The sequence below is a fragment of the Vanessa cardui genome, chromosome 17, assembly GCF_905220365.1.
Source record: "Vanessa cardui chromosome 17, ilVanCard2.1, whole genome shotgun sequence".
Taxonomy (NCBI): Eukaryota; Metazoa; Arthropoda; class Insecta; order Lepidoptera; family Nymphalidae; genus Vanessa; species Vanessa cardui.
In genome coordinates, this window is record NC_061139.1 from 7,255,033 (window position 1) to 7,271,577 (window position 16,545).

The 16,545-nt window shown below is 31.6% G+C and overlaps 1 protein-coding gene across 3 annotated transcripts in view; it reads right to left on the reverse strand.

Annotated features, from left to right (window-relative positions):
• The window catches only part of LOC124536666 (rap1 GTPase-activating protein 1), a 278,996-nt gene that overhangs the window by 99,814 nt on the left and 162,637 nt on the right, over positions 1–16,545 (reverse strand). For all 3 annotated transcript variants that reach the window (XM_047113218.1, XM_047113220.1, XM_047113216.1), the window contains one exon: positions 2,157–2,298. In XM_047113218.1, coding sequence (XP_046969174.1) covers positions 2,157–2,298 — 142 coding nt within the window. The remainder of the gene's footprint in view (positions 1–2,156; positions 2,299–16,545) is intronic.

Below are 16,545 nucleotides of genomic sequence, written 5' to 3' on the forward strand. Positions count from 1 at the left end.
CTTCGCTCAGGTGTATAAATACAATTTATTTCTTGAACTCAGCTATTGTACGGTTTAAGAAAATTTTATTAGAATGTGATCATTAGTTCCGTCATATAAGCAAACAAATTTTACCACTTTTTGATGTTAACGTAGGGAATAAAACCGGTTCATTCCGGTTCATACTACACGAATCTAGCCAAATAATTAAAGTACCAATAATTTTATATATAATTAAAAATATGTCTTGCATGTAATACTAAAATAATCGCTTTTTACTTAATGCGTATGTACATATAAACGGTATAAACGATACTTATACCAAAATAACCATTTTTACAATTATTCCCTGCCTATCTGTTTGTTCCGGCTAATCTCTATAACGGTTGGACCAATTTTTTCTGGACTTTTACTGGCAGACAGCTGATGCAATAAGGAGTAACATTGGCTACAACAATAACGTCTTTGATAGATTCAAAGCACGAAGTCGCGGGCACAGCAAGTATTCTATAATCAAAGGCGAGACAAGTACAAAGTTTAAGGCATAGGGCATGACGAACGTTACAAGATAATTCCACCACGCTCCGCTTACCACCCCACGAATCTTCGTACCTTTTATCATTTCCGCCGATTATTTTTACGAACCGACGATCCAGTGGCAGTTGGACTCGAAACGGTCATTAGTCTAGCTGGAGAAATGATTGACCGTGTCTTCGAGAAACAGTTATGACGTCCTAATTTTTTTTTATTTTGCAAAGGGCATAAAGTAATATCAACTCTGTTGCCTAAAACATAGGCATTTCAAGAAAATAATAAAAACAAACAATAATATTATCAATGTTACTTAACCCTTGGCTACTCAAAATGTCTTACTCACGCTTCTAACTTCATAGCTCTATAAAGTGCCTACTAGTTGTCACTCGCGCTTTAGAGCTGATCGTACGATGATACCTTCTCTGTAAGTATCCTGCCTTGTAGTTCAAACTGGCATGATAACAAAATTCATTAAAGACTGTACATGTTCGTGAAAGAGCAAAGTACTGATAGACATTTAATACTTACAAATGCTTGTATGATTTAGAAAATTTACTATATTTTAAAGATAACCTTTAATTTATATATTTTGTATAAGATTTAAATAGCTAGAAGCTCTTGTACATGTGTACATCTTTGTTACTAATCATAATTTTATTTTTTCAAGAATCCATATTTATAATAATACGACTTGGTGGTAGGGCTTTGTGCAAGCCCGTCTGGGTAGGTACCACCCACTCATCATTTATTCTACCGCCCAGTATTGTTGTGTTCCGGTTTGAAGAGTGAGTGAGCCAGTGTAACTACAGGCACAAGAGACATCACACCTTAGTTCCCAGGTTAGTGGCCCATAGACGATGTAAGGAATAGTTGATATTTCTTACAGCGTCATTGTCTATGGGTGATGGTGACCAATTTCCATCAGGTGGCCCATCTGCTCGTCTGCCAACCTATACCATAAAAAAAAAAAAACGATAACATTGATTGTGATTTTTGTTCTGAAACTATGCCAAGTTAATTCAAGGCGAGCGTCGTTTATTTATCTTTACCCCCACTGCCATTGGAGTAGACTATACTGAGTAGTAAGATTTGGTAATGTAGGGATTGTTACAAATTCGTACATAATTATCACTATGTCAAAATAAGTACCAAATTCTTTGGAAATTGACGCTTCGAACCAGTGTAAAGAAGTAATTATTTCCTTTTCAAAGTTTCCAATTAAATATAATAATACAACTACGTATTTATTTCAAATGATATATTACATTTACACACGCATTATTTTAAAATATTTGTTACCGACGAGCAACTTTATTTATTAATAATTTTCTTTAAGAATAAAAAATAAAAAGTTTTGACAAAATATAGGTATACACTATAAGTCCATTTGAAATTTTATACATCTATTTCATAAATTAGTCATAAAATAGTCTGATATATGCAGACAGTTGTAGAATCGGACGTTACAATGCATTTCCTTATTTTTATCCCGACTGTACGAATTAATCGTAAGCAAAAGTACACCGAGTAATAACAATTATTACCATAGTTGTTTTTAATGTTCCATAAACAGAAATCACAGATAAATAAATACACAACATTAAGTATAATTATATATGGTAAGCACTATGAAAAAAACGTACCTGAGAAAAATATGGCGGCAGTACTGCCCTCTGGTCGTCTAGCCTCGAACATTGTACTCGTTCGAGCAACTCGAATAGTTCGTGTTGAGCTCGGGCGCTACCCGTCGTCGTCGAGCTCCATGGCGCCGCAACGTGCTGCCGCCTATGGAAAATTATCGGAACTAAGTACTTGTCCCAGCTAAAATGATGTTGTAGTTTCAATGAAGTCCGCTAGGTGGCGTTAGTTATATTTTAAGTAATTATTTTTAATATTATGTACATTACAACGATTATACTAGATAAATATATTTACCTACCTGTACTTTTTAAAAAAATATATATTTACGATTATATATTTATAAGTTAAAATATGGTAAAATTAATTATGAATATCAGTGCGCCAAATAATAATTGGTAAAATAATCCTGCTATTATATTTTGACCCTACTTGTGTCACAATAAAATACATTAACATTAATAAATGCTTCAAATCAAAGCAACGCTTAATATAAGATACACATATTTTGAAGACTTAAGCTACAACTTGCCGGTTGTGTATATCTGTGGTATACCTACGAATATGTTAATTTATCTTTAATTTGTCTTATACTTTTTTAATAATATTAGCATTCTAGATCGTTGTGAAATATTAAAGGCAACTATAACATACATTTCAAATAGAACAATTTGGCAAAATAGTTTTAAATACGTATTTTACATTTCGTACTCATATTGTTTAAACTGGTAAAATTTTATGAAAGTTAAAAAAGATAAACCGTGCATTACTTGAATTACAGTTATATAATTAAATTATATTATTTCTTATTAATAATGTATTTATTACGTGAATAAGTTGACGTTGTTTTTTTATTTCATATCGTAAGTATTCCTATAGACATTGGCGCCGTAAGATTCTTCAAACATTCCCTACATCGCCAATGCGCCAGCTCTTGGTAACTGATATGCTACGTGTCTTTTCTGCTTGAAGTTACATTGGCTCACTTACCCCTTCAAACCAAAATATAACAATACAAAGTATTTAGTTATATGATGAGTGGATTGTACCTCTAAAGCCCTACCAAGTTTACACATATACGTAGGTATGTATGCAACAACCCTAACGCCGATCATAAAAAAATAACTATTGCCATTATTACTGCCAATAAAACCGAAACTAATTACGAAACGTTATTATTTATCATTATTACCTAGGTACTTAATTATTTACGCGTAGTAGACATTATGCATTAACATGCATAGTGCATTATTCTCTAGCAATATTTTACTAGTAAGATGTATTAGATATATGTATATATATGTATATATAGTAAATATACTATATATAGATATATATATATATATAGTAAAAAGAAAAGCATAAGCATAGCTTAATTTCATTGTACAGATAGCTATTTTATTTCTAAACAATGTTTGCAATTAATTTCTTTTAAACTATATATAATATATGAAGGTACCAAAACATGATGTAAATAATCAGCAATAACCTCCATACTTAGTAATATTTTAGTCATTTTTATTAATTAATACTTAATAGACCTTTATTATGACCTATTAAGAAATATTATAATATCACATTAGTCATTAGTTAAACAACATATAACAACATTAACACTAAGTAAATAAAAATGGATATGCTCGGTCGTGTGTTTTGTAGCCAATATTCGTTAGGAGCCCGGTGTTATAATCAATGAATAATGTCCTAATTATAATCATTTAACGGCACGAGACCAACGTGAAGTATTCAAATTTTCTAAAGCACATTTATAAAGGAATATAAATGATGACAGTACAGCATAACTTTCGAAAACCGGTACTTTGTTTGTATTTAAATGTTTTAAACAATAGCGCTCGCGAGCAACCCCATCTGTTGTCCAGTGGAACCAAGTGAAAATTACACATTCAGAACGAATAATGGTTCGAGATCTGTGATTTATTGAGTCAATTAACTGACCATTCATTGATCCCCTTTACAGCTACGCGTTATGACCTAAATGGTTTTCCAAATTAAATTCGCTCCCCTACTCGATTTGTTGCAAAAACCGGTCCTCGGGCGACTCAATCAAGGAATGTTTGTTTTTCGGCTGATTCTAATATCGTGGCGTTGAAAGGGCGTGTATTGTTGAGATTCATGTAATACTAGGGCAGATGGTTCATTTGGAACCATGATTGTTTTCATTAAATTAAATATATTATTATTTCCTTGTCGATGTTTCTGTGGAAATACCGGTTTAATTTTAATGGAAAAACATATGTGTTTAATATGCACTTTACGCTGTAATTATTGTATGTTAATGTTCTAAAAATATTACAAGCTTAAATTATTAATTAAGAAATTTAATTTAAAACTAAAGCTTCAACTTTATACGATCCCGATCGATATTTAATCCCGGGACCAGATTGACAAAAGCTCTAATCAATCTTAAGGCGTTTCTCAAAAACAAATTGCGCATATGTCCTTTTTTAATTAATTAAAAATATATTTAACATAATTATAGACATTTTGCAATAATACCAGCACCGCTTTTAGCACAACCACCAACACCCACGTTTTTTGCACTACGAACTAAAAGAGCGAAGAAAGTGAAATTTGTAGAAACAAATGGTCGTACTTGTTATTTTGGCCTGATCCACTAAGAATAAATGAATAATTCGAAACGGATCAGCCTAAATGAATAGCATACTGAGATTTACAGTCACGGTTAGCGGTTGAAAGCCACGTGTTTTATCAAAAGGACCATCACGGCTTTTTTGCGACAAAAAATTTATAACGTTATTAATTAAGCCGTATAAAAACAAAGTTAACGAACAGGTTTAATATACTTTAAGGGCGTTGGATGTCATTATTTTAATATGGGCACCTGCCAACCTAATCATTACACCTACATATTCTATTAACAGACAGCTATAGTTAAATTTGATCTTATCGACAATCGTAACTTAAAAGCTTGATAGGTCTAGTCAATGTCATAAAACGTTCCTTAATTGTTTATATTTAATCGTTGACCACAAAAAATAAATATCCTATCAATTTCTTTGCTCCGTTGTATTTTTTTATTTTATAAATTGAATATAGATAAGTATTATACAGCCAACAAGATAAGTGGAATTTATTAGGGTGGTTTAAATACACCTCTTCAAAATTATTACAAGCAATAGTTTCCTGATATTTCTTACTTTTTGTTACGATTTCGTTTATTTTAGTCATTAAAGGATATCATAGGATATTTTTTTTATCGTTCGTTTATTTGGACTGACTACCTGTTCTGGACTGTTTATTTGGATTGACTTTATTAATCCTACTCCATTTTTAATTTTATGACACTCTTGTAAGGGAAGAACTACTTAACTGTGCAGAAAATACTATCAATCCAAAACCCAGTAATTTTTAGAGTTATAATTTAGCCACTTTATTGTCGATTTCATATATAATAACTGCCCTTTCATCACGGAGTGCTTATCTTATAACAGCTTTATTCATATTTTAGTATTTTTAAATAAATGCTGAATGTTTTAGTGAAAATCAAGGCAAATATTTCCATTATAGTATAAAAATAAATCCTCTGAAAATTGTTCGAGAATATAACAAACCAGTGATTAAAACTACTTTGCTTATTATATATGTATTACGCATATACATGCATTCATATAATGAATGTTTAATCATCTTTTCGTGAAACGTTTTATCGAATTTCAACCGTAGTTCCGTAAAAATAAGAGTGATTATGGCATATTTATTGTCCTCGAAATTTTATTTCATTTGGTCACGTTGCAGGGTTTTTTGGTGACTATTGATTTTCCATTTAAATTATTCGTTCATTTATAAATACATATAGAATTTATTATGTAAGTTTGAAAGAAATGAAAGGTTTTATATGGCTTTTATTTGTGCCGCAAAGCCAAAGATTAAGAGAATATCATACAAAAATGTAAACAAATATTAAATATACGACTAATAAATTATAGAACTGAGATGGCGAGATGGCTAGGGATGGAACATGAGCATCGTAACTAACGCGAGTTTAAGACCGGGCGTGTATCTCTGTGGTTACATTTGTAAACTATTCCCTACTAATGGTGTTTGTAATTATATATCTCGTGCTCGGTGGTAAAAAACTTAGTGAGATAATCTGCACGTTGTGGTGGAATTCTGTCAAGACGATTCACCGAACCGCATTGAAGCTAGGTGCGATCAGCTCCAAATCCTTGATAGAACTAGTCCAGCGAATACTTTGTAGTTTGTTACATTTTTCCCGAATCATGTTTACACCACGTATGAATATAGAGGCATCTATTAAAGCTGAGATGGCCCAGTGGTTAGAGCGCGTACACCTAAACCGATGATTGCAGGTTCAAACAGTTCAAGCACCAATGAATTTTCATGTGCTTCATTAAAGCTCGACGGTCAAGAAAACATCGTGAGGAAACCTGCATGCATAGCAAAATTCTGCCACGTGTGAATCCAGCAACCCGCATTAGAGCAGCGTGGTGGAATATACTTCCAACGTTTTCGTCGGAAGAGCTCAGCCCAGTAGAGGGAAATTTACAGGCTGTTACTATTATTTTTATTTATTATCGTTTATTAAAACAAAGATATAATTGTATACATCTGAAATGTAATCATAACAACATCCAAGTTAATTTACAAGACAAGAACGAAATATAGAAATGATAAAACGATTTTAATACAAAACGAGAAAACTTCCATCTCTTTATCAAACTTATCCAATTAGCAGGACCAGCGTAAATCTTATCCTCACAATCAACGTAGTTAATAAAATACAAAAACCCCGCGGTGCTACGGGACATACCTCTGAAATGCGGGTATTTATTAAGAAAGTCGAAAGAAACTTATACAACAACATTATAATTTCACTTTCAAGGACCACAAATAATGAGCATTAATATTTCTAACCGAAATGAGTATGAGGTAAGTTCACAGATTGTCAAAGTTTCCAATATAAAAGACGTTGCCCTAGGCCCTAGTTACACAGAAATTGACAATATCCAGTTGCGGTTGGATGTAAGTCAGAATATAGTTGAAATCGTATCGACACCGATATATACATATATACGTAGCAGGACTATTAGGGACTGTTGGAGGAATATGCTATGATTATGCTCAGGTTAATTTTTGGAAGATATTTTCGAAGTTTGAAAGGTAGTAAACAGTAATTATACCGAACGGTGTAATTACTGTTATGAATTAGTTGAATTGACCCATGTCTGCTACATAACAATTGTCATAGCGATCGGTTGAATGGTGTGAAAGTGTATGCTGCGATGGAATTAGTAGAGATTTACAATATGATTTCGTTTAGTATAAAATATTCTCAATCAATATAAACATAATGAATCGTGTGATCGGTTATAAATGTATATTAATCCCAAAAAAATATGCGAACGTGTTTTTTTGTATAAGATTTGACATTAAATAAATTACGTTTCATTTTTTTTTCATTTCAATCTATCTGACAACCTTCCTGAATAGAACATCTTTAATTAACACTGAAAGTTGCGAATAAATCTAAAATAAATTGTCAAAAAAATAAAGTAACATTAACTTTTTCAAAGTTTTTTTTTTAATATTGGACAACATAACGTACATTACTCTGATCCCAAAGTAAGTAGATAACGCATTTGTGTTATGGAAAATCAGAAGTAACGATGGCACCACAAACACCCAAGGTAACAAGATGTCTAAAAAAAATTTTTACATCGACTCAGCCGGGAATCGAACCCAGGACCTCAGAGTAGTGTAGCCATGAAAACTGGTGTACACAATACTCGACCACGGAGGTCGTCGGTTTCGATCTACATATTCTTTACCAAATTTTCAATTACATACAAATACGAACCACCTTATATGTATCCTAGACTATACGAGGAAAGTTTTAATACGGGGTATGATATTTATTAGTCTACTTTTTCATACACATGTGAAATATTGCACATGCATCGGATCCGTGGTTTAAAATTTTAACAATTCCTATAAATCAATGTGACATGCAGTACGGGGATTTTAAGCCGAAGCGTGTAGCGTAACTCTATGTAGTATGTTTCTGGAAAAAGCAAATAAAAATCTCAGTACTCTTATACTAAAATCAAAGTCGTTTTTGAATCCAATGAAAATGTACGATAAAACGCAGTAATACACTATACATATAATATAAGAATTCCTTATAATGTATACGAATCCTTGTATGTGAATGTTTGTATATTTTGTCTGCTATGTTTTCCTGGACTATTCGTGCAATTGCGATGAAACTTTGCTGAAATGCTCTACGTAAGGTATGTATATTTTGTATGTTTGTTCATATAAATGTTCTTGTTTATATGCTATGTGAAGCCGAAACTCTATGAAAATATATTTGTCAATAACGTTTTTAAAGTGAGTGAATTTTTATCTATATTAGGCGACTATCTTATCATATTAACGATTAATTTTGTTAATACATTAAAAAATCACTGTTATATATTATTATAGAATTATTTTTTTAAATATTATTACTAAAAATATCTTTATTTTTTTCGTCAGAACTCCGTTGGTACTTACAAAAGAAACACGTGTTGAGGTCGTAAAGATTTCGATATTGTTATAACATAAACATTTTTACAATGAACGCTTTGAACGAGGTTTTAAGCGTGAGAAATTATAACAATTTTAGACAAAACTGTTTTAAGAAACGTAATTGGTATCGAATATTATATTGGGAGATAATTATTATTAAATAAAAAACTAAAATTACCAAAAGAACTTTTGTAATATTTTTTTCATATAATTTTAAATTCAAGAAGCCTTATATAATATCGTTGAATTTACTGGGAGGCCAAAAGGCCGTATTTGCAAAGGTTTTCCAAATATAAAACGCCTTATGTGATCGACAAATTAGTCAAGCATATACCACGAAATTAGAATTCTATCCAATGACATAAATTGAATAATTTATCAACAATAACTATTAATATTAACAACATGTGCGCAGGCGCAGCATCTCGCGCGATCCGGTTACGAGATCGATGTCAGTCACACTCGCACGCGCATGACCGACACTTGACACGACCTCCATTTGTTATTAGATTTACTATCTGAGAATCAATGTGTAAAGGTGTTGCATAATTAAATTAAAAAACGTAAGTGAAAATATTGCGATACCCGGAAAGTTTGTTTTTAATTGTTATGACCTTTGTTTTTGTATGGGTTCGTGAAGAACTAGTAATGCCATTGATTGTATTCAAATGAAAGAAGTATGAAAGAGATTTTGTAAAAGGAACTTTTCCATTTCTCGTTTGTTTATATTTGTCGAAGACGTAACAATCAGCTGCTTTTTTTTCATTTTCATTAGTCTTTTAAATTACAAATATACCAATTATTAAACTCAGTTTAATATTTTATTTATAGTAAAAAAATTGAGTGATGAAATCGTAATTAAGAGATAGTTTTTAAGTAAAATATCTATATTTACGTAAATGATTAATAAGATTAATGATGGTCATATTATTGGATCCTATTTTGTATGGTTTCTTAAATTAAAAATTTACAACGGCCAATAAATCTCTGCTAGGCTCAATCCTACTATACTTTTTTGGGAAGAAAGTTGAATATTACCACGCTACTTAGATACGCGTTAGTTAATATAAGTGTTGAAAATGTCACGAAATATATACACTTACTTATTTCGTGAGACTGTAAGTGAACATTACTTTAATTTATTGTTATCACATAAGTGGTGTATGTCTTTGTTGATACTAAAATTCTTTAAAATTAGTTTTGAACCTACGTCATAGACAAATATTCACCTCTTCTAACCACTGCTATCCTGGCTCATATATTGTAAATGAAAACACCCTTATATTGTGAGCTGCATCTATTTATATTCGCCGAGTAAACGGGTCGCCCACGTCAAAATCCCTGTTAATATATTCCTATGTATAAGATCTAAAATCTATTTAAAAAAGGGTAAAAAATGACGTAAGAACTACACGCTTGAAAACATTGTTTGTAGCCTAGATGACAGTCGCACTTGACGTTACAAAAGCCTTTTTAAATAGTGTCTGGGATACGTGTATCACAACAAAGCGCTTCCTGGGATATCCCTAAGCAAATGGGCTAGGGGAATTTTAGGGGAGCACTTAGATATAACATCTATGAGTACCCCATATGCATAGATATGTAAGCCGAAACATTTCATCCCATTGTCTATGGATCGCGCTAGATGGGAGTTATGATATAATCTTATTCAATCGTACATAAGTAGCTAAATTATATAGTATTACATTTTAAAAAGGTGAGAAATGATTTAATTGTACTCAAATATACAATTCATAAATAATGATCGACGGGGAGTTACCAAAAATTAAATATACCAGTGATTAGAGTATGTTACATGACGTACAGTTCCGCCAAAACAAACTTGGTGGTATGGGTTTTTGAAAGCTTGTCTCCGTAGGTACCCACTAATCAAATATTCTATAACTAGTGACCCGCTCGGGTCTTCACTTTATATATATCGTTATAATATAATCAAATTACATAAAATCACTATTAATTTCAGCCTATGTATTATTCTGATCCAAATCCGTCGTGTAGTTTTTTCGTGAAAGAGTAACATACGTACATGCATCCTCACAAACTGTTTACATTTATAATATTCGTAGGATGTTGTGTTCTGGTTTGAAGATTGAGTATGCCAGTGTGACTACAGGCACAAGGGACGTAAGTTCATAGATCCCAAGTTTAGTGGCGAAGTAACGTATGTTTAGGACCATTAAACATCAGGTGCCTCAATTGCTCATTCGCGAACCTATAAAAAATATACGAAACACAATGTACGAAGCCAATTTATACTTCTTACATTTTTGAAAATCTCATTTTTCAGCAGATTTCAGCAGATTTCATTCGTATTTATCCTCGCTCTTAAAAGCAGCCATATCGTACACTTGCTTTTTTAAATCGTACATTATATTAATAAATATTGTATAACAGACGATATTAAAATATTAGCATAATCATATATAATTTAGTGCTCTGGGGGAGGCCTATGATCAGCAGTGGACAGCAGTGGGCTGATGACTATGACTGACTATATAGAAATCAATTCGTCTGTTTAGTTTTAAAAAGTACTATGTCACTCTGCTTGACTCAATATCATTTAAAAGTTTTGTAAATTACCTGAGGTTAATTTTCTCTTTGTATCTCCATACAGTTTATTATATGATAATAATACTATTGTTCGTGTTATTTTAAACTAGTACTACTTGGGGATTCACCCGCGGTAAACGATATTAACGTGATGTTGAATAGAATAGCCTTTGAGAATGAAATGGTTTTCTAGTGAAAAAAGATTCATTCAAATCGAACTTCTTAAATAGCGCATGCAAAAAAGACTTCAGTTTAATATATTAGTTCATTGTAGATAAATAGAAGTGAACGTGTGCCAATTGTAACAATAGTCAAGCGTTTAAAAATTACTGTATCTCATCAACGTTTGTAAAAAACCACAAAATAAACAATTGAATAATCGGTGTTATCTATTGTCTGTTTTCTTTTGAAAACGATGTTTGTAGATCACTCCAAAACTACAATGTAATGAGATTGTTGAAAAAAATATCTTCAGAATCAAATTTAAAATCGATATTTATTACGCTCACATATTGACCGTCAAAAACGTAAAAGTTCGATAACATATACCGCCTCATTTCTAAAATAACGGCGAAAGAAATTTAGTGATTTATATTTAAAAAAATAAAAAAAAATATAATGTTCAAACTCCAAATAACCACTACATTTATACAATGAACCTCTAGAGTCGTTGTTTTATATAAAATGTAAAACATAATTATATCTCGACCTTTACCCTGATGGTTATTTTAAATAAGTCCATATATGCCCACATAGTAGGGGATAAAAGTTCAAGAGTAAAACCGAGCATGTATACTCTACATACAGATTCAAATCTGAACAAATTGGAACGTGACGCGGTTAACAAATATCGTTAGGACATCACGAACTCGGTTCCGACTTAACAGAATAGACACTGAAATTAAATAAGGCTTGCTATTTACTGCTAATATAGCACTTTATAGTGACATACAATAAATAACGCATTCGTAATCTGACTCGTTTGTGCGCCGCGCTCGCTTTTTTGTTTCACCATACTCGGCTACACTTTATCTTAAGAACACGCGAAGAAATGACAACGTAAAAGGATAAAGATGTGTTTAGATATTTGTCCCTATATAGCGCTATGAATACAGTCAGCGTCTTGCCTTATTTATGGATCGGATAGGCTTGTGTGCGAGGGTAATCAGAAAATTAGATACAAGTTCTAAATAGACGTTGTCGAATAAGATGGTAGCGAATATCAGTTGGCCCGGTTTGTTTAGTTTACAAAGTAATTGTGTATGTGGAATATACAATACATACATATATTGGTGTGTGGAGAATGAACGCTCTTGTATTTAGGAAAGTTAGATTGTGTTTGCCGTTATATTGCTTATGCAATGTTTCATAATTGTATGTTCAAAACTTTTTAATATATACACAATTAAAAACTTTTTGTAACGAAAAAAAACAAATGATGACGACAAAGACATTGAATTACATGGCTAAGAGTAAAAAAAAAATGAGATAGTTCCGAATTCGAAAATCAGTTTATTACAATTGAAATGCTATTGATTTTTATAAATTTATTTTCAGTCTTTCTGTACATGTTATCTTAATCTTTGCTTGATCTTAGTGGTATCGGCGTAACTCCTGCTGAGCGGTCTTGTAAACCCGCTGTTTATTGAGACATTACTCATTTATATTGCCTGCTTCACTACACAGTGTGCTACTGTTCTTAGGAGTTATGGTAACAGGCTAAAGCCTTACAGAACTTTAGATATAGTTTGTTTAGAATACAATTCTAAAGCTAGCCCGATGACGCAAGCTTTCATTATAACATGTTTCTTAAGGAGACTTATATAGTTGCTTTTTTAAACGATTTTATTGATAATATCGATAAATTTGCGAATATAATGAGGATATTTTTATTAGCATGTCATCATTTTAATGGAAATTATCTTGTAATTAAACATATCACGTGTAAAACATTTCGATTACAAATGTAGAACCTGTTAAATTTTCGACAAACATTCGAAATTTAATTACGGTAAAAAGATAATCAAAAATTTTCTTTATGCCTTGTAATTAAAAAAGTTATATTATAAATGTAAGCACAGTAACAAGATATTATGAAGTTATTAATTCAATAAATTTTAAATATTAAGTATTTCATGTAATAAGTACTAAATATGTACGTATTTATTGTACGCGAGCCATGAAATAAAAAGCATGCTTTTTTTATTAAACAATTGTCTTCAAGAACACAAAAAAGATAATAAAGTTATAATTATACACTTTTATGTAATACACATATGTGTATAAGTAGTGATATATTTATTTAACCCTTTATATTATATAAAAATAATAAAGCAAAGAATTAAATATAAAAAGCATGCTTATTCCATCGAGTGACAGAGAAATACACGCATTAAATCATACAGAATGCATACATGCATTTCGTGTGTTTATTTGTATACGAATTTAGATGACTGTGTCGAAGATAAGAAGGACCATTTGTTATAATAAAGCCAAAGTACTTGTCCCAGCATCCAGGATTCACATTTACCTCCGAGGCTCGAATAAATTTATTAACAAGAAACATTTCGTGACCGGCCCCGAACATAAGTCACCTTATGGTTGTCATGATGAAATTTAGTTTCAGAGATTGCATAAAGTAGAAATTCGACTTGAAAATATTTGTCGAATTAATATTAAATTATGTTGTTATGAGAATAATGTTTATTAAAGTTTTAGTTAAGTGATGGAAAGAGGATAAGAAAAAGTTAAGGATTGAAATTTTAAATTTGTAGTATATTATTAATAAATATACTATGTTAATTTAACACTCCATATTTGTCCCATACCTGGGCAATTTTATATCAAGGACAAGGATTGGAGCTTTTTCCACCGTGCTTCTCTATGCATTAGTCTAAATGCAATGCTACATACGTGCTAGAAGTCCATCCCACGCATGATCCCACGCATGCAGATTTTGTTGCGATTACCGCTGAGCACGCAATGATTTATAAAAAAAACATTGACTGGTCACTAACTCAGTGAAACTTGTCCGTATTTGAACTCGCATTCTTCGATCGAGATACGGATTATCTAGCCACTGAATTTTTTCGGCGTTTCAGTTCAAAGTATTATTTTATTTATTTAACTCTTTATTGCACACTAAATATACATAAAGATACAAAATATATTTTCTAAAAAACAAAATTGGCTAAGCAAAAGGCGGTCTTATGGCTTATAAGCCATTTCTTCCAGACAACCTTTGGGTTGGAAGGATAATGTGTATGGAAGATGGCAATATGGTTTTACAACAATAATCAATCATAATTTATTAAAAATATATTTATATTATATTTTGAGAGCGTCATGTAACTTTGTTATAAAATGTTTAATAATATTTAGTTCCTTTTCTTTCATTACGTCATGTATAATTTGTCTAGACGAACAAAAAGTCAGCTTCGTTAGCGACTACTGAGAAATGGAAGTACGATTTATCAAGCACATCTTACGTTGCAGTTCATACGCATTTCCTTTTTTGGAATAACAAATCCATCAAGTGCCGCCGTTTTGTGTTAATTGCTTCTCTATTGAGATAATAATAATCATTTCTTCGTTTATAATTAGTAACTTATACCATTGAACATTACTGTAATGTTATTTTTATTTACTATGGAATAAATAAGTTTACGTTCGAAGCGTGGGCACGTGGTCACATGATATGTAACCAAAGTGTCAAGTCACGGTTATAAATTACTTTACTTGGTAGCTTTGTGCAAGCTCCGTCTGGGCAGGTAATCATCAGATATTTTACCGCCAAACATCAGTACCGACTCAGTATTGTTCTATTTCGGTTTGAACGGGAAGTGAGCCAGTGTAACTATAGGCACAAGGGACATAAATACCAAGAATGGTGGCGCGTGATGTAAAGAATGGTTGGTGATTTTTACAGCGCATATATCTACGGCGATGGTAACCGCTTAACATCATGGGCTCATATGATTGTCCGCCATTCTATGAAAAAATTATTACAGCCCGTAAGTGTCCCATCTCTGGGTTAAAGCCTGCTTTTCTTTGAGGTGTAGTTTTGAAGGTAACTCACCAGATAAATCTAATTCCAATTTTCATTTCACCGCCGAGCATAACATGAATTATAAGAACAAATTCAAAACGTGAAATTCTTATGCTGCTGGTCTGCAAGAGAATTCACAATCATTGCTTAAGATTCACTCGTTCTAACCACTGGACCATCTCGGTTCTAAGTAAGAACATTAGTTACCTCTATTTTAAAACTTAATCCAAATAGCCAGTCTTGCATTAAAGATTAACATAAGTTCACCCATCCATCTTCACAAACTTTGGCGCTTATAAGTAAGATTATTGTATAAATATGGGAAGCATCGGTTAACTTACAACACCAAGTTTCCGACGCTACTAAGCGAGCACATCCTTCCTCAAGCAAGATTTTTATAATAAAATTTAGCTAGAAAATTTTTAGCTAGAAAATTCAATTGAATCTTGTAATACGATGATTCAAAGATCCTTATAAGATCTTACTTAAATAATTTATTTACATAAGAATAATTAACAAGAAGTCCTTAAATATATAATAATAGAGAATTCAATAAGGTCTATTATGACCGAGTCTGTCGTCTGAGTAATGATATTTATTTTAAATGTACGTATAAATATCAGTAATAAGTCGTTATTTACTGATCATTTGTATTATCTTATATTGAAGTTAAAGCATTATGTACTTATAATAAATATTCCTTTTTTTTTACAAAAATCTTTTTGTATCGTAAAGTCAGCTTTTTTTTCTTTTTGTTAAAATTTATTCTTTTTTCACGTAGGTACATTATTCAAAGAAAGTTTTTTTTTATTAAAATAGTACATACAATCTTGATTTTTAAATTAATATAAAGTTAATGACAAATTAATGTCATTTTTAATTATGCATAATAATATTCCCTGCGTAATTTTCGGAGGGCCAATATAATAATTAGTTTAGCAAATTCATTTTCTACTGTTTAGACGGTTGTAATTATTTATGTTAAATATTATAATATAATCGGACATAATTATGACATATTAGCAGGTGTCTCGAGCCGTTGAATGCGATGGCATTTCGACACGAGCCACCGGCAATATACAAATTGATGGTTTTATTACAACTTTTTTTTAAATAATTGTAGGTGTAAAGTAACCTACATTACACGATCGTACATTGTAATTATGTAAATTATGAAATCGAGCTTATACCTATTATAGGGG